Raw genomic sequence first — 25,371 nt, 5'->3', positions numbered from 1 at the left:
GGGATCGGAGAAAAAGCAGTGGCGAGGAAGGGACGAGGACTGATTGAGTTGGAATATTTGCTTGTTACGATTCGTGATGCTCTCCTTCCTCCTCTCCCTTACTTAAGTATACTCTCGAATTTTTTTAATTTTTATATTATTTTTTTCCGATTTGTCAAAAATACATGCCGATTTTTTTTTTGCAAAAATATCATCCTGCCGCCAATTCAACCGGCGGAATGAAGGTACCTACCTTCCACCGGATGATAAAATTTAGAAAATTTAGCACATTTTCAAAAAATATAGCAAATTCATATGGATTCGGATGGTGATAAAATTTATACGAAAATTATAGATCTCGACGAGATCTACAACTTTGTAATTCAAACTTTTTTCATTTGGAATCATTCTGGTGTTTAAATAATCGACACAACATTTAGATCTAAAAAATCAGATCTAAACAAGTCGTGCTGCTCATCGGGAGTGCACCGGGAATTTTTCATCTAAACAACGCTAGACTTGTTGTAATTATAAAGCGGTACCTACCTTCCACCGGATGAACTGGCAGCAGGATGATATTTTTGAAAAAAAAAATCGACATATATTTTTGATAAATCGGAAAAAAATAATATAAAAATTAAAAAAATTATATACTCTCGTACATGGGCATGGGCTCGGCCCGATTTTGTGCATGCAAGCACATTCACCCACTCAGGGCCTGTCACACACGAGCTGGGCTTCCTGGACCAAGATGGACGAGGCCCACCTTCATCAGCAGCTGTTGGGGAACGGGGTGCTGACAATCCCCTCCCCTCCTCTTGAAACGCCGCTTGACCCCACGTGGGGCGCGAGGGAAGCTCCTCTTCAGATCAGCAGCATCCTCCTATGTGGCCAACTCCATCGGGCAGTTGGACCATTTGATGAGCAGTTTGTCGCCTGAGGAGCCATTAGCTGAGCGTGGAACGGACTGCAACACCACCTCCGGAACCCTGGGTGAAACAATGTCAGGAGAAAGCAAAGGCAATACCTGGACAATGTTGGGAACCGCCTGCTTCAATTGGGACACATGGAACACTAGGTGGATCGAGGATGAAGCTGGGAGCTGAAGCTTGTATGCCACTTGGCCCACCTTAGCAATGACAGCAAACGGGCTGAAAAACTTTAAGGCAAGCTTCTAATTCTAATGACGATCCAGCGAGGACTGGATGTAATGTTGCAGCTTGACAAAGACCATATCCTCCACCTCAAACTGTCGCTCAAACCGGTGCTTATCTGCCTACCGTTTCATTCGTTCGCAAGACCTAGACAGATGTTGCTTGATAAGATCATTCATGACGGCCCGGTCTTGAATCTAGACAGATAGGTCAGGTGTTGTCACAGCGTCATGCTCAAAGATGCCAAAGTGTCTTGGGGTGAAGCCATATAATGCTTCGAAGGGAGAACGCTCAGTGGCGGAGTGACTGCTAGTATTATACCAATATTCGGGTAAAGGAAGCCAGGTGCTCCACTTGGTTGGCATTCACATAACAGCGCAGGAACGTCTCTATCGTTTGGTTAAGCCATTCAGTCTGTCTGTCGGACTGTGGATGGTAACTGGAACTCATATGCAACTCCACACCAGCAAGCTTAAACAATTATTTCCATAAATTGCTTGTAAATACTCTGTCACAGTCAGAGTCTATAGATAATGGCATACCATGCAACCGATAGATGTGGTTCAGGAATACATTGCCAACAGACAAAGCAGTGAAAGGGTGGTGTAGAGGGATAAAATGCTCATCTCTAAATACGATTCCTGCACCAAATCGCGGGCGCCCGATAGGGCCACGTCGCCCGTTAACTCTCTAGCCGTTAGATCGAGCGCTCATGCGATCTGGTCCGTCCAATACGGGTCGGTTTGGATCTCCCACCCGATAAAAAATAACCTATCCATCACGAACCTTCGCGGTCCGCATCTTCTCTGCCCCCTCGCCCCTGCCTGAGCATATGAAGTTGCACATCACCGTCGGCCGTATCCCACACCGGAGAGCCGGCCACGCCCGCGCTGGTGAGCAGCCACGATGGGTGTGGACGCCGCCGCTCAGGGCGCGCGAGGTGCGCACGCCCCCGCCGCTACACGAGCAGCTACCGCCGCCCGCCGAATTCGCCGCCACCGTCACAGCCTCGAACTCTCGCAGCACGATGTTGCTGGCCTTTCCTTCGTCGTGCTTATAGCCCGCCACGGCGCCAGCCTGCGAGCTCCAACAACGGTTCTAATGCCAGTGTGAACTGCCAACGCTACGCCGCCCCTGCTCGGGACACAACGCCGTGCAGCTCCTCGAAACCCCTGCTTCCTCTGGCAACTAAAGCGTTTGGTCCAGGCGTCCAGCGCCCCCGGCAATAGAAGCGACTGGCATATATGATGCCTACCACCTGCTTGACGAAATGCCTAAAAGGTAAGGTGCTCAATACAAAGGAAGAATTTTTCGGAGTAGTAGACAAGTAGTATTTGTAAAGCAAATTTAAAATATACATGTGCTATTGTGCTCTGATTCAGAGAACATCATGCAAGTTTGCTGAGAATGTTAAGAATTTTCAACACTAAAACATCTTTCTAATTTCCTCTTCTACATACATCAGAGTCATCTTTCACCTAGATTCCCTTTCATTTACATCGGATTCTGATGTCCTCTTATAGTGAAGATGTTTCCTTTGGGTGTTGACTTTCATGCTAAATGTGTTGTACACACAATCGCAACCAACTGATATTCACAAAAAATCCTATCAGTCCTGATATCATTTTCTTAGTGCATGCTTATTGTATTTTCAGAACATTTCAGGTCATGATGTTCATGTATCATGAGTACATAATGGTGCTAAAATGCTCAATTGATTTTTTTTATTTTGCATTACAACTTTCTCTATGATTATTTGTCAAACTACCGCAACTTAAAAAGACCTAATTGTTTCTTAAAAAATCTGCATAGAGAGTTATCCATTCATTTTGCCTACATGCAAAAAAATTTCCGTTTAATAATACAAGCTTGTACATGCAGTACCATGTGTTAGCATGCATCAAACCTTAGCCCCAAGCTGTATCTCGATAGGATAAGCTACCAGGAAGGTAGTTGAACTGGGATGGTGCAGATAACCAATGTATATAATCAGCTGAAACTTTGAATACCGGTACTAATTCATAGACAATTTTGTTAGTTTCCTTATGATTTGATCTATGCAATAGCTACTAAATATCTGATGTTTTCTAGAAAGGTTTTGCTGTGTGTGCATCTATGGTTTTTAAGGTTTAATTCATATCTGTAGTTCCTCAGTTCCTGTGCTCCTTTTGTAATTTTCATTTTATGGTAGGCTACTCAATGCATGAGGTGGTGTGGTAAAAATTTCAAGTTCATTAGATAAAGTATAATTGAGTAACCGATTTAAATTGGCTTAGGCTTATTGAATGGTTTATAAATATTTAAAGATTCAGTTTCGTTGGCTTTTCGAAATGATGGAAGTAGGAACAATTTCAAGGACTGCTCTTCAGTGACAAATTGCTATTCTGACACTTCAAAATTGGTTATACTCTACTGTCTTTCCAGCTTTGAGGTATATCGGTCACTGCTTGATAGTCATTTTTATTAATTAATGAAAAACACATTATATGCTACCTCTATATTTATTTTAATGGGCCTTTCCTTTTTTTCAAACTTCTCTAATTGCTTTCTCTATATTCCTTCTCTTGTCCAATTAATTGCTGCTTGCAGCATATGAATTTGATCTTGCTGATTCATCATCAAGAGATTTTGTGTTTTAGTCCATCAAAATCAAAATCAAGAGCCCATATAGTCTCAGATTGGTGCATTAAATTTACAAACGTATCGGCCTAGGCAACTGGCCACCTCCACGACGGGCGCGGCAAAGCCGCGCCAGCCTTTCTAGTATTTTATGAAGTAGTCAACCACCACTAAAATGCAGTTGGCATTGCCGGATGTTGGCAAGCCCTCCACAAAATGCAATGACAGAACTTGTGAAAGACAATCTAGACCTATAATGGGTTTTGGTGTATTGAATGACAACACGATTAAAGAACTAACTTATTTACATGAGATTATGAGCAGAAATTTAATTTAGGAATTGATATTAAATGAAATGGCTCGTGTAGTGTGGATATCCTATTGGCATTATTTATATGTGACAAGCAAACTAAGAAAGGAAAATTTAGAGCAAGGTGTTCATGGTTAATATGAAGACTCTAATATTTATTTAGGCTTGTTCAACTTATAATGGGATTCAAAGTGACAAGCAAAAATATTGTGAATGAGACATGGTGATGTGCTTATGAATAGTCTCAAAGTTGGAAGATTTGTCATATGTGATGAATATTGGTTATCAAAGGAAGCAAGCAAGGTACATGTGAAAGAGACACGTGTGTGTTTGTATATATATATATATATATATATATATATATATATATATATATATATATATATATATATATATATATATATATAGTCTCAAATTGGAAAGCTTGCATATAAAATTAAATTATGGATTCAAATTGATAAAGAAGATTTCATGTATGACATAAATCAATGTGAGTTAAAAAAGGACGGCTAGGATAAAGGTAGAAGACCGAGAGGCGAGTTTCAAGAGGCTACGCAAGCGACGGCTTTGGGAGCAAGAAAACTGATATGAGTCAAAGACCGGAGATTCTATAGTCATGGAGAGCTCTACGTTGAAGAGTGTCATTACTTAAATAAAGGAGGTGACTTATAAATCAAAGATGAATTTCATTCTTATGCGATAGAAGATTCAAAGTCACAAGCTCAAAGCGGGTATGCTCAATGAATTGAAGATGTTGATGCCCTCACGATATTGATTAAAGAAAGGTCGGCATGATCTTGATGAGAAGCTCAAGTGGTGTTTGTTTGTTTCATTTGTGTACTTGAGTATAGGTATGTCGTACTATCAAGGGGGTACAACATCAGTGGGTTTAGACAAAACCAAAGTGCTTGTAGTAGTCCCTGGAGAGTTTAGCCCGAGAGAACTAACTTTGTCTACTTTTAGTGAGGGACCGGTCTAACCGGTCCAAGTAACCGGTCTGACCGGTCTGAGGAGGGTCGTGTCCGTTCGGCTGTCCGAACGGTTGTTCGGAGTTTCCGGACATATACCCGAAGTATCCGGGTTGTTGATCGGATGTCCGAACGTATGTCCGGAGTATCCAGACATATACCCGGAGTTTCCGAGTAACCTTTCCCAAATAGGCTAGTTCTCAAGTCTGACCGGTCAAGGGACCGGTCTGATTGGTCTAGGGTATAACGGCTAGTTTTCGAATTAGACTGGTCTGACCGGTCTGGGGACCGGTCTGGCCGGTTTGATGCTGACAGGGGCAATGACTAGTTTTTGAGAGAGGGGTATTTATACCCCTTGACTTCACCCATGCATGAGTACTGATGCTATTCTATTCCAGATCACTTTAAAAATCTTGTGAGCACTTGAGAAGTCCTCCCCAACCTCTCTTTGTGAGAGTTGCTTGATTCTTATCGAATTTTTGAGTTGGGTTGAGTGAAGCCACTCTTTGAGAGCATTTTAAGCAGCAAGAGCATATCCCTAGCTTTGAGCACTTGTGGTTGCGTTGGCCAACTTGTTAAATATATTTGTTACTCTTGGAGGTGAAGCCTCCTAGATAGCTAGGCATCGTCTGCTAGCTTCCAAGATAATGGTGAGCAGTGGCAAGTTTGTTGTAGCAGCAATCTTGTGCCATGAGGGCGCATGATCATACAGTGGAAAGAAGAAGATAGTTTGACCTTGGGGTCACCATAAGCTTCCTCAACGGAAAGTATGATTCACACGTGGGTGCACAGGGTGAATCCGAACTTCGTCAAAACAAATTCTTGTGTCTTCTTGTGGTGTGCCTCATTACTTGTTGATCTAGCATTTTATTTGTATTTCCGCTTCGATCTACTTTGGTGTGTTGCTTCTATATGTGCAGGGACTAGAAATACACTTGATATCACCTGCAGAAGCACTTCACCAAGTTGTTCTTGTGCTAGAGTTCGAGGAGGGGAATACTCTGATATTTGTGCAGATTCTGCAGTAGACTGGTCTGACCGATCACTCCAACCGGTCTGATCGGTTGGCATTATTTCAGCCAGTTCTAAGTGTTAAATCGGTCTGACTGGTCTGCCTAACCGGTCTGACCGGTCAGTGTACTAACAGCTAGATTAAATTTTTAATTTGCAAAAACACCTATTCACCACCTCTCTGGACGACATCAAGCGATAGAGGTCCTTTCAACTTACCACACGGAAGAAGGCACCGGAAGGAGCTGTAACAGACCTGGCAACCGAGCTCTATCAGATTTGGCCCTCTGGCAGGTAACACAGGACCTGACATAGTTATGGACGTCAGACTTCATGCCCCGCCAAGCAAATAGTTTGATGAGACGCATATAAGTATTAGGTACGGCGGAATGACCGCCTACGGGACTGTCATGACAAGCTTGCATTAATTTAAGCTGCAGGGCCGTGTTGGCACCAATCCAGATTCTGTCCTTGTAACGGAGAAGACCATGTTGGTGGGAGAAGTGAGGAACTGCCAGATTGTCAAGAGCCAATTTGGAAAGCAGAGAAAGAGCATCAGGATCCAGTTGGTAACCAACCAATACCTCTGAGAGCCATTGTGGAGAACAAGATGAAACAGCAGCACACCGAGAGTTATGAGCAGATTTACGGGAGAGAGCATCAACAGCACGATTTTCAGCTCCTCATTTACACACTATCTTGTATTGAAGACCCAATAGTTTGGTGAAAACTTTCTGTTGCCAGGAGGTATGGAGATCTTGTTCATTTAATTGGGACAAGCTTCTTTGATCAGTAAAGATGATGAACTCATCAAACTATAAGTAAGAGCGCCATTGTTGTACTGCCAACAAGATAGCAAGGTATTCCTTTTCATAAGTGGAGAGACCTCGTGACTTAGGCCCAAGAGCTTTACTGATAAAGGCTAGTGGATGCCTTCTTGCATAAGTACGGCTCCCACTCCCAGGTCACTAGCATCAGTCTCAATGGGAAACACTTTGTTGAAATCAGGTAGCGCCAGCACTGGTGATTGGCAAAGAGCAGACTTAAGGGTGTTAAAAGCACTGCCATGAGCAACCGTCCATACATATAAGGCATGCTTTTTCAGCAAGTCAGTGAGAGGCTTACTGATAATTCCATTGTTCTTGACAAACTTTCTATAGTAGCCAGCAAGACCGAGGAAGATTCGCAACTCTTTGGTGTTAACAGGCACAGGCCATTCAACAATATCAGCAATTTTTTGTGGATCGGTGCCAATCCCTTGTTCACTGATTACATGGCTTAGATAATTTATCTTTCTCTGAGCAAAGGAACACTTTGACAACTTGATTTTCCATTGCTCTTTTCTCAGCAGCTCCAACACTAGCTTCACATGAAGCAGATGTCCCTCATAGGACCTGCTGTATATGAGTATATCATCGAAGAATACTAACACAAATTGCCTCAGGTAAGGAGCAAGTGTAGCGTTCATAGCTGACTGAAATGTACCAGGAGCTCCAGTCAGACCAAAAGCCATCACCCTGAATCAAAATGGCCACAATAGGTCTGAAATGTTGTCTTGTATTCCTCCCCAGGTTTGAACCTGATCTGATGGAATCCTGCCCTTAAATCCAAGCAAGAAAACCAACTGGCATGGGCTAGCTCATCCAAAATTTCTTCAATTATGGGCACAGGGTATTTTCCTTTAACAGTGATAGCATTCAGATGCCTGTAGTCCACACAGAACCTCCAGGAACTGTCTTTTTTATTCACCAAAAGCACTGATGATGAGAAGGGGATGCTGCTTTTCTGTATAACCCCACTATCCAGCATCTCTTTTATCTGTTTTTCTAATTCAGACTTGAGAGCAGGAGCAAATCTATAAGGCCTGACCACCACAGGAGATGCACCAGGAACTAGAGGAATCCGATGATCACTGTCTCTAGGGGGAGGGAGCTCAGTAGGCATAGCAAAAAGGTCAGCAAACTGCTCAATCAACATTTGGACATATGGAGGAATGGACAGCTCCACCGAGTCAGAAATCTGTGTCTGAACAGTACACACTTGTACGACAACCCGTTCAGGAATCTCATCCATAATACCAAACAAAGTGGCAGTGGAGTCCCCATAAGGTACCGTCAACCATTTGTGTTTCCAATGCACCTTCATCGGGCTGAAACTTTCAAGCCAATCCAGACCCAAGATCATGTCATAAGAAGATAGGGGAAGCACTTTCATATCGGAGTGAAAGGAATAACGATTTGAAGACCAAGCACCAGCAGCAATTTGAAAAGAAAACTATATAATATTACCATTGGCCACCTTGACTTTAATTGGAGCAGGAAGCTGAGAGGAACCAGACAACTTCTGTGCAAGCTCTTCGCTGATGAAGGTATGGGAACTCTCTGAATCCACTAGGATTCGAACCGGAACGCCCTGTATCTGGCCCATCAAACACATCGTCTTGGGAGCAGAAGTACCGGACACAACTGCCACAGAAATGGTAAGGAACAACTCATCCATAGATTCAGTTGGCGAATCAACTTGGTCGGCAGCCCCAGATAACTGAAAAACCTACATCAATTCCTGCAGAGCATGCAGCTACACCTTATCAGAACACCGATGGTCCTTAGACCAGCGCTCAACACACCACTGGTTCGGCGATGAGAACGCAGCGCGGCGAAACGCTCGTCGGAAGAGCGAGCGCAAGCTGCATTAGTGGTCCGACGATTGGTGGCGGTGACCGTTGTTGGTTTCTCCAACTTGGGTGGCGCAGGCAGAGGCAAAGGCGTCGCCGGTGGGGAGCGATTCTGGAAGGAGAAGTCTGAACGCCTGAATTCCTTGCGACGCGCCAGAGCGGACACCTCTTCCTGCAACTGGGCAAGCACATAGGCAGTATCGAGTTCGGAAGGACGTTGCATAAGTACATCAGACTTCATATCATCTATTAATCCCTCAACAAAGCGTAAGGTAAAATAAAGAGGATCAGACGCTTATCATAAGCGGACAACTGATAAACCAGTTTAGAGAATTTCTCTACATATTGAGAGACAGTGCCCGTTTGCCTAATGCCCAACATCTGCCTAATCAAGAGTTCATGGTGATCTTTGCCAAATCGGTCGAGAACCAATTTGCAGAATTCATCCCATGTGCATGTTTTAAGTTTCTTCTCTACAGACAGCAGCCAGCCGAAACTGTGAAGTGCATGGTAGCAATGCGAATCGACATGTCCTGATCAATGTTGCATAGCTCAAAGTAATCAACACATATAGAAATCCAAAGCTTAGGGTTATCTCCATCAAAATTTGGAAAGTTCAGCTTAGGCATTTTACCCCCACTCGAACCCCTAGTATACACAGATTTAGCACGAGGCACATGTGGATTAGGAGGAGGAGAAGGAGGAGGCGTGTTGGGGATTGAATGAATCTGTTACCAAATGTGAGGGCAGCAAGGTAGCGGGGGAAAGGAGGAGAAGCAGAATTGGGATCGGGATCGGAGAAGAAGCAGTGGCGAGGAAGGGACGAGGACTGATTGAGTCGGAATTACAATTCCTGATGCTCTCCTTCCTCCTCTCCCTTATTAAGTATACTCGTACATGGGCATGGGCTCAGCCTGATTTTGTGCATGCAAACACATTCACCCACTCAGGGCCTGTCACACGCTAGCTGGGCTTCCTGGGCCAAGATGGACGAGGCCCACCTTCATCAGCAGCTGTTGGGGAACGGGTGCTGACAGGCTGCATGCAACTTAATGAGCAGTGGTTTCTTGTTGATGAGCCACTATTACTCTTTTTTCTAGTTTTATTACTTTGATTTTTCTGATTACTGGGCCATCGATTTTTTTTCGTTTCCTCCTTCAAGAAGAAAAAGGGGCCTAGTTCATGCGTGAAAGGTAGGCCGGGCCGGGCCGGTGGGCAGACCGGTCCCAAGTGTTCACTGGCTAGTCGAGGATTTAGGCCCAGTCAGCTTATCGTCTTTCTTTCCTCGTGCATCTTTTCTTGCCTGTCCACCCGTGAGGTGAGGCGACCTTCATCGTCTCCATCCAAAAAGCGCACACCCCAACTTGTTTTACATCGAGCTATCCATATCCAAAGCCAGGAAGGAACAGCTGTTGCGCACCCGTAACACGCGCCCGCGCACGTGCAAGCAGTCATTTTCGTATCAGTAACTTGTCGTCACAGGGGCGTGTTACTGACTCGTTAAGCTATTGCAGACAGACGGCCGGCGGCTGAGCTGAGCTTCTATTTTACTGACAGCCCGGGACACCCGGAACTATGGAAGGCGATGGATGATGTTTACTCGAACTAGTAGATTCACATGACCAGACCGTGACGGCAAGCTTTTTCTATCCATCACCAACCTCTCCAAGCTAACAAAACTCCGCGACCTGCTGATGATGCATATGCTCGTTTTGCAAAATTCAGACTGAAACTGAGGCAGTATTCATTGTAGAATCTGAAGTGGAATGTTGATTTGAGCATGGAGATGGAACCAATGCCGAATCCTATACGGTTTGGTGGAGCCAGGGTCTAGAGCTAGCGGGGGCTCTCCTTTCCTTCCTCCTCCTCCCTCCTCTCATTTCTTCTTCTTCCTCCTCAAAATTTATAGGGGGGGCTTCCATGAAAGACAATTGGAGGGGCTTCCATGGAAGCCAAGGTGGTATGGGGGGCTCCAGCACCCCCTGCACCCCCCCTGGATCGTCTCCATCCGGACGGGAGAGGCGTGGGGTTTTCTAAAGAAAATCACGGGGGCCGGGCCGCCGGGGTGTGCCGTGTGCGTGCGTGTTCGGCCGGCGGTGCCGACGGGGGTTGGTTTGCTCGGCTCCGGCCTCCGGGTCCGGCCGGGATTGATTGGTAAAGCCTGTGATCATTCGACGGGGGGCTACCGGCGAGCGAGACGGGGCGCCGGACAAAAGCTCCCCCTCGGATACCGGACGAGGCTCCGCTGCAGTTGGCCGCCGTGCAGTTGAGTCACTGCGTGTGGGGCCTGCACGCGTGGGGCCCGCGTGCAGGGCCCACACGCAGTGACTCAACTGCAGGGGAGGTAACTGCAGCGGATCCGGTTCCTCGGATACCAGTGCCGCTCGCCTGGGGGGGACGTTTGACGTTTCTGGTTAGGCACAGGCACAGGCACAGGCTGTGCCGGCGCCGCGCATCGACGGGACGCGCCACAGTGCCCGGCGCGGGTGTGGTGCTGCCGATCTCGGGCAAGCAGCAAGAGTTGCTGGCTGCAGGGAGGATTTTGTTTTTTTTTTTACTTACTTGCCCGAGTTTAGACTGACTGCCTGAGCCCTGAGTCGGTCCTCCCCTTGCTGTGGCTGACACCAAATCATGTTGCCTGGCGGACGTCTCAGCGGTGAGGGTAGTACGTGTCAGGTGATGTAGATGCAACACCCGGTATATGGTTTCTTTTGATGGGTATCGATGGCAAGAAAGTGACCACATACACCGGAGAAATTTGTCGTTTGCCACATCTGCATGCTGTTCTTTTTTTTCTTTTCTTTTTTTGAAAAGATTCTGCATGCTGTTCTCTGAAAAAGAGATGTCACCATACTTGGATTTGGACATGGCCCAACCCGAACCTCGTTCTTCATGGGCCGATCCATCGTTGAATGGGCTTATTAGAAATTTTCGTGGGCCGATCCCATCGTTTTATCGGGCCTCTGACAAACTTTACTGGAGATCGCTGTCGAATTCTCAAGAGTCCAGAGGAAAAGAGATCACGCCGGGACCGAACAGCGCCGCCGATTTTCCCACGGAACTCCATGACCGGCGGCAGCGGCGGGAGACGACGAGACCGCGAGTCCGACCCAGACGCCTCGACGGCGCTGCCCGTCCCGGGGCCTTGCGCCTCGACGCAGCGGGCGCTCGCCGAGTGCCGCCGCCGCGCCGCCCGCGGGCCGCTGCAGCCAGAGGTGCTGTGCTGGCACCTCAACCGGGCGCTGGCGGAGTGCGTCGTGACCGCGTGCTGCCCCGATGAGATCGAGGCCGTCCGCACCCTCTGCGGCAGTGCCGGCACCGAGCTCAAGCGCACGCAGTGCCAGCGCGCGCGGATCGACCTCTCCATCTGCCTCGAGGCACATCAGGAGCCCTGATCTATGTGGGCAATCTCATCCGGTACAGGCGTACAGCGATTCCCTTTGATGATCAAACGCGTTTTTCTACGTGTAGTTCACATACTTTGTAGAATGTAATCTTGTTATGGAACATTAGCCCCAACCAATTCTGTATACAAAATTGTACATTAGAGATTATTACTCTGAATGCAATATTAGAGATGCAGCTGGATTGGACTCTAAAAAGATGCATGTATTTTGGCATCTGCATGGCTTTCATGGTATGATCTTGAGTATCCAGTTGTATTCTTGGAAAGACGTCATGAATTGCAATTTGCTTGCATGGATTCAGAACAGTGTAAAGCAACTTCAAGCAAAGTTTGCACAATGCTGTAGTCCGTATTAATTAGTATACGCAATATCATGTTTATTCAGATGTTTGCACATGAATTGTTTGGGATTCATTGTGTGGTTTTTGATATTCTTTAATGACTAGAAAATGAGGCCGTGATTAAAACTGTTGAGAGATGGAGAAGGGGTGTTAATTTTGCTACTTAAGACTGCTGAAAGGGCAATTCTGTGACAGGAAAAGGGGATGTTGCACACTTGCATTTGCATTAGCTGTTCATGTACTAGCATGACAGCGTTATTCTTACCTGTAATTTGGAGTCGTATGTTCTATATAAGCATTAGCTATGTTCAGTGTCCCTGACATGGTGGCAGGTTGGTTGCGGTTTGTAGCACAGGCTTCATTTTAGTGTCATAACAGGGCTCAACATCACTGTGAACTGTTGATTAGTTGTGAAGAAGTCTGAAGCAAGTACATCAGCTGTTCAGTAAACACAAACAACAAACACGGTAGTAGCGTGATGAATGGATGAGTTTCCTATTGCTATACTATATAAAGTAATCGAACTAATGCAATTCACACTAGACTTGTTTAGGATGTGTATGATTCATTTTGTAGAATTCAAATTCTATACAAGCCTATATTTTTTAATCTGCTGATTAAAGACTATGAGTCTATCACCACATGTATCATATATGTCAATATGTCTTGGTCTGATGTGATTGTCTAATTGACATGTGGATATTTAACCAATCATACTTCCTCTTTTGTATTGTCTCGTGTTGTTGGATGATGGCGATGTATAAGATCCTTGTTTATGCCAATTCATAGTTTTTGCTTGATTCTCAATCCAGTTGCGCCCCCGTGTACTAGCATTATGATGCCTACTCTATTTTGCTTGAGGCCGTGACCTGTCATTCAAATTCAATTTCTTTGTTTTTTTGGTTTGGTACAATCCCTTTGTGAGAGCTTCTATTGAAGTCAGGACGTCGCTTACCACTTAATGCATAACGTCGGAAAATCCTGAAATAAATCCAGAAAAGTGCGAGCACCAGTGCTAAGTCGAGGATTTGAACCCGGGTGGATAGGTTCCACCACAATGGACCTAACCAACTGATCTATGATCAGTTCGCTGGTGTCTTTGTTTTGATGACTTATGAAGATGTTTATTGTGCAAATCTGGATAGAACCTGGAGGTTTAATTCGTTTTGGACCTCGGCCAATTATGGGCCCAGGACTTGATGAAGCCGGGTCATTTAGGCGTATGGCCCAACTCACACAGTTCCCACCTGCAGATCCTAAAGACCACGTGGCGTCCACTTGAGCCAACCTTTACCCATCGGCAGCTTCGTCTTCCTCGTCCACTGCGCCGCCGACGGCGAAGGACGCCGGGCCCGCGCCACGCGCGATGTACGGGCTTCCTTCAGCCGCGCGGCCCCCGCTACCGTCTCACTCCGCCTGCTCGGCTTTTTCCTCCGTTCCTCGGGCGAGGGCGGCCTCGGCGTACTGCTGCGCCAGTCTGAAGCAGGCGCGCCATTCCGCCGTCGCTGCAGCCGTGGCGGAGCGCGCGGCCGCGCCACTTTTGGCTGCGGCGCTCCTCCTTGCAGCTTCGCCCCCTGGACTACCTGCTGGTATCTCTCCAGGTTTGTCGAATCCTTGCTTGTTGATTGTTGTGCGAACTGCGATGCGCAAACCTTCAAGTTGTTATTGTCGCCGGTGTCAGCTACATTGCGTCGTTTACATGGGAAATCGTTGCTGCTACTGATGGCTTATTGTAATTTGGACACCCTAATACGCTGTTCTGGCATTTGAGGTTTGATTGTTAACGTAATTTCTATGGAATTAACTGGAGAACGCAAGTACTGACTCTGCAGGCATACCAGCAAAACTGTGCCCCATACTGAAACTTGCTCTCCTAATCAAGGAGCAGAAAGAAAACTGAATCTAGGATAATGCATAGTATTATATAGGATGTTCGTAGTAGTTGGAATTCAGGCTGACGGGTGTTTTTCCTTTAACTTTCCCCAATTGGACAGCATTTGCCCAACCAGTTTCAGAAGGCACGGCGTTGTTCCGGAAGGCCTGCATCGGATGCCACGACATGGGAGGAAACATCCTGCAGCCAGTGAGTTGCTGCGCCGAAATCCTTGTGTGGAGCAGTGGAGCACAGATCCATTATATATGTTTTGATTATCGTTTGTTCTTAACATGCTGGTTGATAATGCCAGGGAGCCACTCTTTTCCTGAAGGATCTCGAGAGGTAACCTGTCATATGCAAACTGAAGAATGCGCGTGTTCTCACTGCTCACTGTTACTGACGCAACGGAGGCAAACCTGCAGGAATGGAGTCGCCACAGAGGAGGAACTGTATAGCATCACATACTACGGGAAGGGGAGGATGCCGGTGAGTTCAACCTCCTGAAGTGACCATCTTTGTGTTCTTCCGTTACTAAACTGTAGCTACTTGTTTTGGAGAAAAAGAAAAAAATGTACTGTAATAGTTGCATGTTTGTTTTCTGTTAGGGCTTTGGAGAGAAATGCACCCCAAGAGGACAGTGCACCTTCGGCCCCCGGCTATCTGAGGATGACATCAAGCTCCTAGCTTCGTTTGTCAAGTCGCAAGCCGAAAACGGGTGGCCAAAGATCGAAGGTGATGGAGATTGAATGATTGATGTTTGTATTGATCAGATGACTAGCGTGACGGGAAGACAGTGTTGATTTGTCTAGGACTTCTGAACTTGTAGCCTTTACTTGTCAGATTCTCTGAACTTCCGAACCTGTGACCTTCAGGCTCCTCTGTATTCTGAAACTTCTGAAATCTAGCTCGAGCGTTAGAACCAGTTTGTTGCCCAACGATGGCGAGCAAGTGACCCCTGACCGAACCAAGTTCAGTGTTCAGTTGGGGCTCAATTTTGGCTAGTCACGAACTCACAGAGTCACAGGTCAACAAACCCAGAAGGCCTACTTGTGAAATCTGTATGCCCATGATCTGTTTTTTTTTTGAACAAAACCCATGATCTTTTCAGAGGTTTAGAGTTTCTACCTGCTGGGTAAGGTTATTGTTGATCCGTGACCTAGGGTTGGTGTATGCTACAAGATTATATGGTATACTTTAGTACAATTTTTTTTGCTATGTCTTTAGATATATACTTTTCTGTAATTGATTTATATCTACAGTTTTCATCGTCCAATTATGGTGAAATTTTTATGGCGGACTAATCGTTATATTATGGAGTTGTAGTAAAAGTTTTATGATTATTGGATAAAGTTTGACTGAGTTATAGATTTATCTATTTAAACAAGATAAATCTATAGAAAAATCTAGACGAATCTATAGATAAAACTAGATAAATTTATAATTCAATCATACATGATCCAATAATCATAAAATTTTTAGTACAGCTCAATGATATAATTATTAGCCCACCATAAAAAATTTCACAATAATTGGATGACGGAAATTGTAGCTATAAACTAATTATAGAAAAGTATATATCTAAAGATATAGCAAAAAAATTGTACTAAAGTATACCATATAATATATTCACTGTGTATATCTACTCATGTGGAGTCCAACAAAATTTGATTTTCTATTTTATGATTTTTTTTGTGATTTGCTATAATTTTTCAAAGATTCAATTAAAATAAACATAAAAGAAAAATGGTAAAACCACCCTCAAACCCGCTCAAGGAGGTCGTGCAACCGGTTTCGGGAGTTCGAGGAGGGATTTCAAAGTTCAGGGAAGAAAAACGGACTCGGCCCAAAGTTCAGAGAGGCAAAAAGGACTTTTTCCTAAAATGAGGCGATATATTGGCGGTTGGCCCATGGGCCATAACAAAATGAGTTTGATGCTTATTGGATCTATTCTGTTTCGAATTGGGCTTTACTAGCTGCTTTCAATTAGAGAGGCTTTCACTGTCTGCCACAAGAGTATTGATCAAAATCTATTCATTTCATGACCTCCCTTTTTAGATTACGAAAATTATCTAGTCTAAGAACATTTACGAGTGAATGTCTACGATCACAAAAAAAAAAACAAATCCGGCCACCTAACCTGAAGATACATGAGTACTTAGACTTGACGCCTCAACACCAGGAACAAAGAAAAATAGGAAAGAAAGCTATTAAGAAAGAAAGCTGAAGAGACTAAGCTTCACACTTTTTACATGCTCTTGCTTCCACCTAGCAACAAGTTTTGTGTAGCAACTAATCCCTCACATTTACCATTTTTTAGAAATTTTATAAGTTATGATGATTCTTCTTGTCGGACACTTGTTTTCTGTTGTTCTCTTGTCGCGTAGAAACTCCACTTAGTAAATCTCTACCATGCAAACGAGCAATCCAATCAAGTGCATGAAACAATCTGTGCACCGCCATCCCACCGAGCTGATTGGGTACCGTCATCCCAAGGACTCCAAAAAAACACCTCAAGAGGAAAGCATCACCAAAGATGCCACTACCATCCGAACCTGTTTCGGCTCTTCGATTTTCATCTAAAAAAATACCAGAGTCAAGATCCTCACTGCAACGCCTTCAACAAGGAGAACGATGCACCAGGGCTCCGTCGTCGCCGGCACTGGTCAAGACCGATCATGGCTTTCACCTGAGGACCTAGACACCATGACTGTCACCAAACTTTGTTGGCTGCTGCCAAAGTCGGCGGCCCTCCATCTGCCGCCACAGAGCCGAAGCACGCTCACCTGTAGCCGCCACGGACCGTAATCGGGCCGATCCACGCAGAGCGCCGGCGTCCTCCCGAGCACCGCTCTACCGCCACGGGACAAGCCTCCTCAATGGCGTGACGACGAGCCGTGAACGACGTTGATGAGGAGGAGAGGGAGGAAGCCGGCCATCGACGGTCGTGTTACCCCTGGATGCGAAGAGATCCTTGCTGCCAGCCATCCTCGTCTCCGGCTGGACTTCCGACGTCGAACTCCGGCGGCGGCAGAACCGTGAAGGGCAGTCAGAGGAGCCGTGACAGCGTTGTAGGGTGCCATCGCCAGAGTCAGCGCGAGGCAAGATCCACTTTTTTCCGAGAGCCCCTTCGCTTCCCTCGGCTGCCGACGAACCCTCGGATCCCTCAACTCCTCTGATATCATTAATTGAAAATGCTTATTTGAAGTTCCCCTGTAGCTGTTTTCATTGAACATTCACACAAACCTCAAAAGCATACTTCGTTGGTTAAACCAAATTACTATTAAAAATAATCATGGGTACCTTTTGGGCCAGGCACGGCCCAGCCCATCGCATTCTATCCCGTTTACAACGGAGGGGGTCAAGAACTCAAGATTGCATCCACCCACTGGTGGAAGTATTCCGTTTTCATCTTCGTTATATTCTCCCTCTTTACCTTTTTGCTGCTGTAGGCATTCCAACATCTTCCCTATTTTGATCACAAAATGGAATTGAGGTAATCCCCATTTCTAAAAAAAAAACTTCAGAATGTGCTATTACAGATGTACACAAAAAAATTAAAAATCTATAAGAGCCTTACCCTGGCACAAAAAACCGAGAATGAAGCCGGAGCGTGTGCGCTGTTTTATATAAAAGTAAAACTGATCAGAGGTGATTGTCAAAAAAAAAATCCACCTTGGTGCGGGCTACCCATGGGACTGGCTGGATGGGGTAGGGCCGATTTTGCATGAGACCAAAATGAAAATCCACCTATGTTTCTTCTATATATAAAAAATCTCGCCTGTCTTGCCATTCGATACCCTCAGCCCCCCTCCCCCCGCCCCCCTCTTCCCAAATTCCCCACTCCTCTTTCATTCAGATCCAATCGACCGACGAATCCTCTTCACCAAGACCTTCCTCCGTGCAAGAAGAGTTAACAAAGAAGTCGTTAGCACCACTATCATCGCCTTCCGGATACTGATTCCTCTTGATTCAGAATTTCACCGTGTAGTCGCTGCTAGTTCTAGGAAATCAAGCTACTAGGTACAAAGAGAACGAACAAGGCAGCGCCACCATCCCCCCTCCGGCTCACGATTCAAACTCCGCTGCCACACTGCGATATTTGCCATCATGCCGCGGATCTCTAAATCCACAGGTAACTTTCAAAGCTTAGCATCTCGAATTTAGGATTTTCTTATCGGATCCACTTTATAGTCTCCATCACTTTGCGCTGTATAATAGTATTTCTGTAAATTTTGAGAAAATTCCTAACATAATCTTTCAATATAGTCACTTGGAATTTATTTCTTTTAGACAGGATTCATATTTTCAATGGAAGCTAAAAGATATTAATGTGGAAAATAATTAAGGAAGTTTATAACGAAGGTTATGTAAATACAGGACCTTTGCAAATCTAAACAAAAATACATAGCAAATAAGTTCCTCATCACTTAATAATGCAGAACTATGAAGATATTGGTACTTGATGTCAACGATAATAGAAAGAAGTTCGAAGAGTAGCAACTTGTTAATGTTTTTTCAAGATGTATTTACATATTAACTATACTTCTCAAAGTAGACATTAGAAGAACTAAAATCACATCATACGACAAAAGAAGGCACATTTGAAGCATATATAACATCATCCTTTACTGTAAGAAATTATCATCGGTATCGAGTCATTGTATTTTTATTCTAATATTAATTTTGTAATTCTAGAACACCATAAGTAATTAGTTATACAAAATAAAGAAAGTACAAATAGCTATGGACTGTGGTGGCCAGTTTGGATGAAAAATTGCCCGGATTTTTAATGGAAAGATTGAACTATATTGCATTGCAGGAAAGAGTGGTGGAAGTCATGCCGAGTCGCCGACGGGCTGCATTTTCTCACCTAGCGCCGGACACGCCAAGGCAGAAAAACCCCTGGATGGTAGCCCCCCGGTTGCTGCCGGTGGGTGGCTACCCGTGACGGCACTCCACTCCACTTCCAGCACTCCTCCACCAGCGCCGCCGCCTTTGTCTTCTCACCATTCAGTCCGGTCTCGCCGCACGCCAAGAGATCTCTCCTTCCCAGCATCGACCCTGCACTGGGCTTCTGAGGTTGCGCGGAGGTGCAGGATGGAGAGCAGCAGCGGGGAGGAGCTGGAGGAGGAGTTCCCGGGCCACGAGTGGATCACCCCACAGTCCTCCATCAACGCGACCTACCAGTCCCAGACCGAGAAGGTCGGATTTTTCCTTACCTTGCTCTGCTCTTCAGCTCTTCTCTTACATTCCGGTCAGCGCATAGTGGGGAATTTTACTCCTTGTGCCGAGCGAGTTCTTGCTTCTTTCGTTTCTGTGGGGCGCGGCCCCCTTTGTGCGTGAAATTTCGCAATTTTGGATCTAGAGGTGGTTTGATGTTCTTGTGAGGGGTAATCTCGCGTAGGGAGATAATCTATCCTGCATTTGGCCTTAGAAATTTCCCCCTTTGCTTGGGAAAGAGCTGGTCTTATTAGTTCTGATCTGTGATTCTTGAAATTTGTGTTCTGGTTTTCTGTAGCTCATGGTCTCACTGAACTTTGATGCACCAAGACTAGAAGCACAACCAAACAGAAGTACTAGCTGCTTCTTGCACTAAGAACTGCAAGTAAAATCTGGCATAACTTGACAAATTTTAACTGGGATTGAAGGAAGGGTTTAGTGTTGCCTGTATTAGTGCATCCTTGTCTTTTGGAATCGGAAAGGAGTAGAGACTCTGGCGGTTTCTAAAAAGTTTTCGTTGGTATTGTGATGGTAATGAACAGCATGGTTGTTGTACTTGCAGGGTATCAGGAAAATTTGTTCTGAGTTGTTAGAGTTGAAGGATGCTATTGAAAATCTGAGTGGAAATATGCAGTCAAAGTACCTGGCTTTTCTCAGGTAATTATCCCAGAATTTATGGCTGATCCCTTATGCTATGAAAATAAATGAAACAAATGGAAATTCAGAATATGTTATTTTCCTTTGCTTATACCTGAAAATTCCAGTCCACACACTCATTTTCACTTTTTAAATCATTTTCCTATTCAATATTTTCCCTCCTTTTCGCTATTTGCACAGAATATCAGAGGAGGTTGTTGAAGCAGAGCAAGAGTTAATTGAGCTCCAGAAGCATGTGTCTGCCCAAGGGATTCTTGTGCAAGACCTAATGAGTGGCGTGTGCCGTGAGCTTGATGTCTGGTTCAAATCTAACAAGGAAGAAGATGTGAAAGAAAAGGATTTTCAAACTGAACTGGATGAAATTTTGTCTGATGATACCCAGGACCCCAAAGCTATTTTTCTTGATAAGTTAGATGCTTTGCTTGCGGAGCACAAAATGGAGGAAGCGTTGCTTGCTCTGGAAGTTGAAGAGAAGAAATATTTGGTTACAGATGAATCTAGCAAAGAATCAAATGCAGAACTTTCTGCCTTTAAGACAGCACTGTTTAAAAGGAAAGCAATTCTTGAGGATCAGCTTGTCAGGTGGTCTGAACAGCCATCTTTGCCTATAACTGAACTAAGGAAGTCTTTGGCTGGTTTAGTAAAGATAGGCAAAAGTTCTTTAGCCCATCAATTACTTCTAAAAGCTTACGGTTCACACCTTCAGAAAAATGTTGAGGCATTTCTCCCCTCATGTTCAATCTACACAGAAACTTACGCTGCATCATTGTCACAGATTGTTTTCACAGCTATTGCAAAAGCAGCGAAAGAAACTAATACACTATTTGGAGATAGCCCCATGAATATGAACCGGATCATCCAATGGGCTGAATATGAAATTGAAACATTTGCACGTTTGGTTAAAGAAAATTCTCCTTTGCCTGAGAGTGTTTCTGCCCTTCGCGCTGCTTGCATATGCATCCAAACTAGTCTCTCTCATTGCTCTTTTCTAGAATCTTATGGGCTGAAGGTCTCAAAATTACTTATGGTGCTATTGCGGCCTTATATCGAAGAAGTTCTTGAACTGAATTTTAGAAGGGTGAGAAGAAAGATTGTGGAGGCAGCAAGTAATGATGATATTCTGCTTCTCACCCCTCAAGAAGGATCACCGCTTTCTGGTGCAGTTGCCCCAAACATTATGCTTACAAGCAGTGGAAAGAAGTTCATGTCTGTTGTCAATGTGAGTTCTTCTTTGTTGATGCTTATCTTGTGATATTTTTTTCAGTGGACTAGCCTTAATCCAACCTTTTGTTTAACATGTCTGGAAATTCAACTTTCTGTTATGTTGGATTGTGCAATTTGATTTGGCCTGCTAGTCTTTTGCTCCTTTCTAAAGACATTCGATTTTAACCTCATTGAGCATTCGAGCATTGCTATAAGTCGATCAGTTGCTGACAAATTTGCCAAATGTCATGGAAAATTTACTGAAATCTTTTGATGCTTTGCTAGCAGTCAGCCCACATTCTCTGCATATGATAGTTACTTGACACAGGCAGCCATGCACTGAAGAATACCTCCCTTCATAAACATATCTAGGACAAGTAGATGTAACACATTTGCTTCGCTTTATGTAGCAATGAGCTTGGGTAGATACCAAGTTACTGTAATCAATTTACTGTTTGTGCATTCATGTTCTATTTTTTTTTTCGGAATGTGAATAGAGTAATCTTTAACCGGAGCAAATAGAATGCAATACTGCACAATTCATTTACTTGTTCCGCGAATCTATGTACTTCACCTGCTATCTGATAATTTGAAGTGGTTGATATATTTGCTTGTCCTCCATACAGGATATTTTGGATCAAGTCACCCCAATGACTATAGTTCACTTTGGTGGAGCAATTCTTAATAAATTCCTCCAACTTTTTGATAGATATGTAGAAACACTGATCAAAGTTTTGCCTGGACCTTCTGAAGATGATACTCTACTGGAGTCAAAAGAGCCTGTTGAATTTAAAGCTGAAAGTGATGCGCAGCAACTTACACTAATTGGAGCGGCATACACTATAGCAGATGAGTTATTGCCAGCTGCTGTATCCAAGTTCTTTGATATGCAAACTGAAAAGAAAGGTGCTGGTGGATCAAGTGAAGGCCTTGGTTCTGGTTCCATATATTCCATTGAATACAAAGAGTGGAAACGTCATTTGCAACATTCATTAGACAAACTAAGAGATCACTTTTGCCGACAGTATGTCTTATCATTTATTTACTTGGAAGGGAAGTCACGATTGGATGCTAGAATGTACATGGAGCGGAAGACTGATGATCTTTTGTTTGATGCTGACCCCTTGCCTTCACTGCCCTTCCAGGTGATTTTGTATTGCATCTCAGTGATTTAATATCATATGTTTATATATGATCCTGATAGGAGTGACTTTTTCTTATCTTTCTGAAAAATTGTTTTATATTTCTGTGTTATAGATGCTACATGACATTACTTTGTACTCCTTTTGGTCCAAAATATAAATCAGTTTAGGAGATGACATAGTCTCCAAGATTCGGTGGCCAATTTCTATGAAAATATGTTGTTTAAAATATGTACTATGAAGGTATTTTCATGATGGATCGAGAAACATCCATATTATGTAGTCAATCTACTAATCACATATATTTCTGCTCAAAACTAAAAAAATTTGACCAACGCAGATATTAAAACGACTTATATTTTAGATTGGATGTTGTAATGTGTGCCTTTATGCATAAGCATAATGTGTTTATTTGTGTTTATCAGTTGCTGAGCAACTGTTGTTAAATGAATGCATGGGAGTCCCAGAGTTTCAGATTGTCTGTGATGTTGAAGGGTAGGGAAGGGCAAGGTGTAAGGATAGAGATATACACTTCTTAAGGAAATTATGCCAGTTAAATATACTACATATCTTTTTTAGAGTATTGCATTTGGGTCCCATGGGTGCAAAATCTGTAACTTAAGAGGGAACAGCAGTGATGTTTACATTATCATTGAGCTTGTAATTATCAATTTGTGGTTGTTTTGCTGTGTGGTGCTTATTCTGTTGTGGAAAAATATGTATGGTTTTTTTCCCAACATTATGTTTGGCAAATCTGATTAAAGTTAAAAGAATTCTGTTATTCAATGACTATTTCTCACTTTCAACTCCTTTATTCTGTTATTGAAATGCATCAATATGTCCAACTTGGTTTAGAGTTTTAAAGTGATTATCCAAACACCAACAAATTTGAAAGTTGGCCATCCAAACAAAGTTGTCTCACCTATCTATTGTTGTTCTTCCAGGCGTTGTTTGGAAGATTGCAGCAGCTAGCTAGTGTTGCAGGTGATGTTCTCCTGGGAAAAGATAAGATACAGAAGGTCTTACTCTCAAGGCTAACTGAAACTGTTGTCATGTGGCTCTCCAATGAGCAAGAATTATGGGATGTTTTTGAGGACTGGTCTGTCCAACTCCAGCCTTCAGGGCTGCAGCAGGTACATTTTCCTGAATGGTTATGTTACTTCGATGCAAATATTGAAGTTAACAATCCTTTGCTCCTTGCAGCTTATTCTGGATATGCACTTCATTGTTGAGATTGCTGTCTGCGGGCGTTTTCCACACAGACCAGTTCAGCAGCTTGTGTCAACAATCATAACCAGAGCGATTGCTGCTTTCTCAGCAAGGAATGTTGACCCACAAAGGTCCGTGATTACAGTATCATTTCAATGATGTTAGGCTATCTGTTTGCCCAGTGCTTAATATCATGTTTCTTCTTCCACAAAAATTCATTTCAGCGCACTTCCTGAGGATGAGTGGTTTCTTGAAACTGCCAAGGGTGCAATTCACAAGCTCATGCTGGGGACCTCTGGATCCGAGTCCGAGCCTGAGCCCGAACCTGAAGCACATGTTGCTCTGCATGATGAGATATCCGATTCTGATGAGAGCATCGCAACTCCATCAACATCAGGGTCTGAAGATTCGTTCGCTTCTGCGAACAATGATGACCTTGAGAGCCCTGTTTACTTCACTGATCCTGAAGCTTAGTTGCTGAAACATTGTAGTACCTGTAGATGTGGTCATCCTTTTCATCAGTTTAATTATCTGGTATACCTATCGGAACTTGGAACCTGGAAACACCATTGCCCTCAAGAAAAAAAAAACCTTGAAACATCAGCGGTAATTATCAGGATTATCGTGGTTATTATCGCATCTTGCTGCCTATCTGTTTATGTTATAGAAATTTTGTCTTTTCTTAAGAATGAGGAAAAAAATCTCGATAACCTTGGACCTTCATACATGCATCAGAAATACAAACCTCATGCCCACATAATAAAGCTGATGGTACGCGAGTAACGTGACAGGTATCACACACTAGTTATTCTCGAGGCATTACAAACGGACTCTGTTACAGATGGAGAGCATTCCATAATCTCCGATGTGTTGGTGCTTTCGCCGGGCTAGCAGCACATGTCCAGGACGCAGCAGCAGCAAAGCGCCGCGCAGCTGCAAGAGCAACGCGGCGAGCGAATCAGTTCGGCCGGCGGGTCACTGAAAAAACGTATATATCTCGTGGTCGTGGGATAAGGAAAAGGGCGTGATGCTTAGCTTACCATCCTTCCCAGAAGGCCTTGTCGCCGCGGCTCCGCGTCCGGGCCGGCGCCACCACCTGCGGCGGCGGCGGGTTCATCATGGCGCCGGTGAAGCTGCCGGGGTACCCCGCCGGCGGCGGCGGCTGCACGTACGGCTGCCCCGCCGGCAGCGGGGGCGCCGTCGCCGCGTAGCCTCCCGGCGGCGGGTACGCTGCTTCGCCCAAGCCACAGAAACAGAAAAAAAAAAACACGCGCTCAGTTCAGTTCAGCTGCGCCCAGGCCTGTGTTCGATCAAGGATTCAAGGCGAGGCAACGGAAGAAACCAAAGTTCCCGAGCTCGCGCGCGGATCACCCACCTGTCACGGGCGCCTGCTGCTGGCCGTAGTAGCTCATCCTCGCGCGACGGCGCAGCAAACCAAGGTCGGATCGGACCAGATGCTCGTGCGCCGGGGGGGGGGGGGGGGGGGGGGGGGTCTTTTGTATATATAGGAAAACGCAGAGGGCGAGAGCGAGCGATGCGGACAAGGCGTTCGGTGTGCTTCGACGTGATAGGCGCCCGAGAGGAAGTAGAAAGTGGGGGAAA

At 44.6% G+C, this 25,371-nt stretch overlaps 4 protein-coding genes across 4 annotated transcripts; 3 read left to right on the top strand and 1 right to left on the bottom strand.

Annotated features, from left to right (window-relative positions):
- The first annotated feature begins 11,505 nt into the window (after positions 1-11,505).
- On the top strand, positions 11,506-12,505 carry LOC120696196. The gene has a single exon (XM_039979333.1). The coding sequence runs from the start codon at positions 11,628-11,630 to the stop codon at positions 12,108-12,110; it is 483 nt and encodes a 160-aa protein (XP_039835267.1). The 5' UTR covers positions 11,506-11,627; the 3' UTR covers positions 12,111-12,505.
- A 1,209-nt stretch (positions 12,506-13,714) lies between these two features.
- LOC120691956 (cytochrome c6, chloroplastic-like) lies at positions 13,715-15,273 on the top strand. The gene is made up of 5 exons (XM_039975164.1): positions 13,715-14,063; positions 14,457-14,545; positions 14,649-14,680; positions 14,761-14,824; positions 14,944-15,273. Exons 1-5 carry the CDS (start codon positions 13,829-13,831, stop codon positions 15,082-15,084), a joined length of 561 nt encoding a protein of 186 aa, XP_039831098.1. The 5' UTR covers positions 13,715-13,828; the 3' UTR covers positions 15,085-15,273.
- A 3,959-nt stretch (positions 15,274-19,232) lies between these two features.
- Positions 19,233-24,408, top strand: LOC120691914 (exocyst complex component EXO84C-like). The gene is made up of 7 exons (XM_039975120.1): positions 19,233-19,540; positions 20,121-20,215; positions 20,396-21,434; positions 22,045-22,563; positions 23,505-23,693; positions 23,764-23,900; positions 23,994-24,408. Exons 1-7 carry the CDS (start codon positions 19,436-19,438, stop codon positions 24,241-24,243), a joined length of 2,334 nt encoding a protein of 777 aa, XP_039831054.1. The 5' UTR covers positions 19,233-19,435; the 3' UTR covers positions 24,244-24,408.
- Positions 24,409-24,470: 62 nt separating this feature from the next.
- LOC120691967 (cysteine-rich and transmembrane domain-containing protein WIH1-like) lies at positions 24,471-25,250 on the bottom strand. The gene is made up of 3 exons (XM_039975173.1): positions 25,145-25,250; positions 24,810-24,999; positions 24,471-24,702 (listed from the first exon to the last, which is right to left on the bottom strand). Exons 1-3 carry the CDS (start codon positions 25,179-25,181, stop codon positions 24,657-24,659), a joined length of 273 nt encoding a protein of 90 aa, XP_039831107.1. The 5' UTR covers positions 25,182-25,250; the 3' UTR covers positions 24,471-24,656.
- Positions 25,251-25,371: the final 121 nt, after the last annotated feature.

The sequence above is a fragment of the Panicum virgatum genome, chromosome 2K (genome assembly GCF_016808335.1).
Source record: "Panicum virgatum strain AP13 chromosome 2K, P.virgatum_v5, whole genome shotgun sequence".
In the NCBI taxonomy this organism is placed as follows: domain Eukaryota; kingdom Viridiplantae; phylum Streptophyta; class Magnoliopsida; order Poales; family Poaceae; genus Panicum; species Panicum virgatum.
The sequence above is the reverse complement of the archived record's forward strand: the minus strand, read 5'-3'. Positions and strand labels throughout refer to the sequence as shown.

What these genes read in the sequence shown, in the direction of transcription:
- LOC120691967 (XM_039975173.1), bottom strand. Translation starts at nt 25,181, where the DNA reads ATGAGCTACTACGGCCAGCAGCAGGCGCCCGTGACAG. An exon ending in GCAGCAGGCGCCCGTGACAG is followed by an intron (nt 25,000 to 25,144) that starts GTGGGTGATCCG and finishes TGGGCGAAGCAG; the next exon opens with CGTACCCGCCGCCGGGAGGC. An exon ending in AAGGCCTTCTGGGAAGGATG is followed by an intron (nt 24,703 to 24,809) that starts GTAAGCTAAGCA and finishes TTGCTCTTGCAG; the next exon opens with CTGCGCGGCGCTTTGCTGCT.
- LOC120691914 (XM_039975120.1), top strand. Translation starts at nt 19,436, where the DNA reads ATGGAGAGCAGCAGCGGGGAGGAGCTGGAGGAGGAGTTCCCGGGCCAC. An exon ending in ACCAGTCCCAGACCGAGAAG is followed by an intron (nt 19,541 to 20,120) that starts GTCGGATTTTTC and finishes TTGTACTTGCAG; the next exon opens with GGTATCAGGAAAATTTGTTC. An exon ending in TGCCTTCACTGCCCTTCCAG is followed by an intron (nt 22,564 to 23,504) that starts GTGATTTTGTAT and finishes TTGTTCTTCCAG; the next exon opens with GCGTTGTTTGGAAGATTGCA.
- LOC120691956 (XM_039975164.1), top strand. Translation starts at nt 13,829, where the DNA reads ATGTACGGGCTTCCTTCAGCCGCGCGGCCCCCGCTACCGTCTCACTCC. An exon ending in GAGGAAACATCCTGCAGCCA is followed by an intron (nt 14,546 to 14,648) that starts GTGAGTTGCTGC and finishes TGATAATGCCAG; the next exon opens with GGAGCCACTCTTTTCCTGAA. An exon ending in ACGGGAAGGGGAGGATGCCG is followed by an intron (nt 14,825 to 14,943) that starts GTGAGTTCAACC and finishes GTTTTCTGTTAG; the next exon opens with GGCTTTGGAGAGAAATGCAC.
- LOC120696196 (XM_039979333.1), top strand. Translation starts at nt 11,628, where the DNA reads ATGGGCTTATTAGAAATTTTCGTGGGCCGATCCCATCGTTTTATCGGG.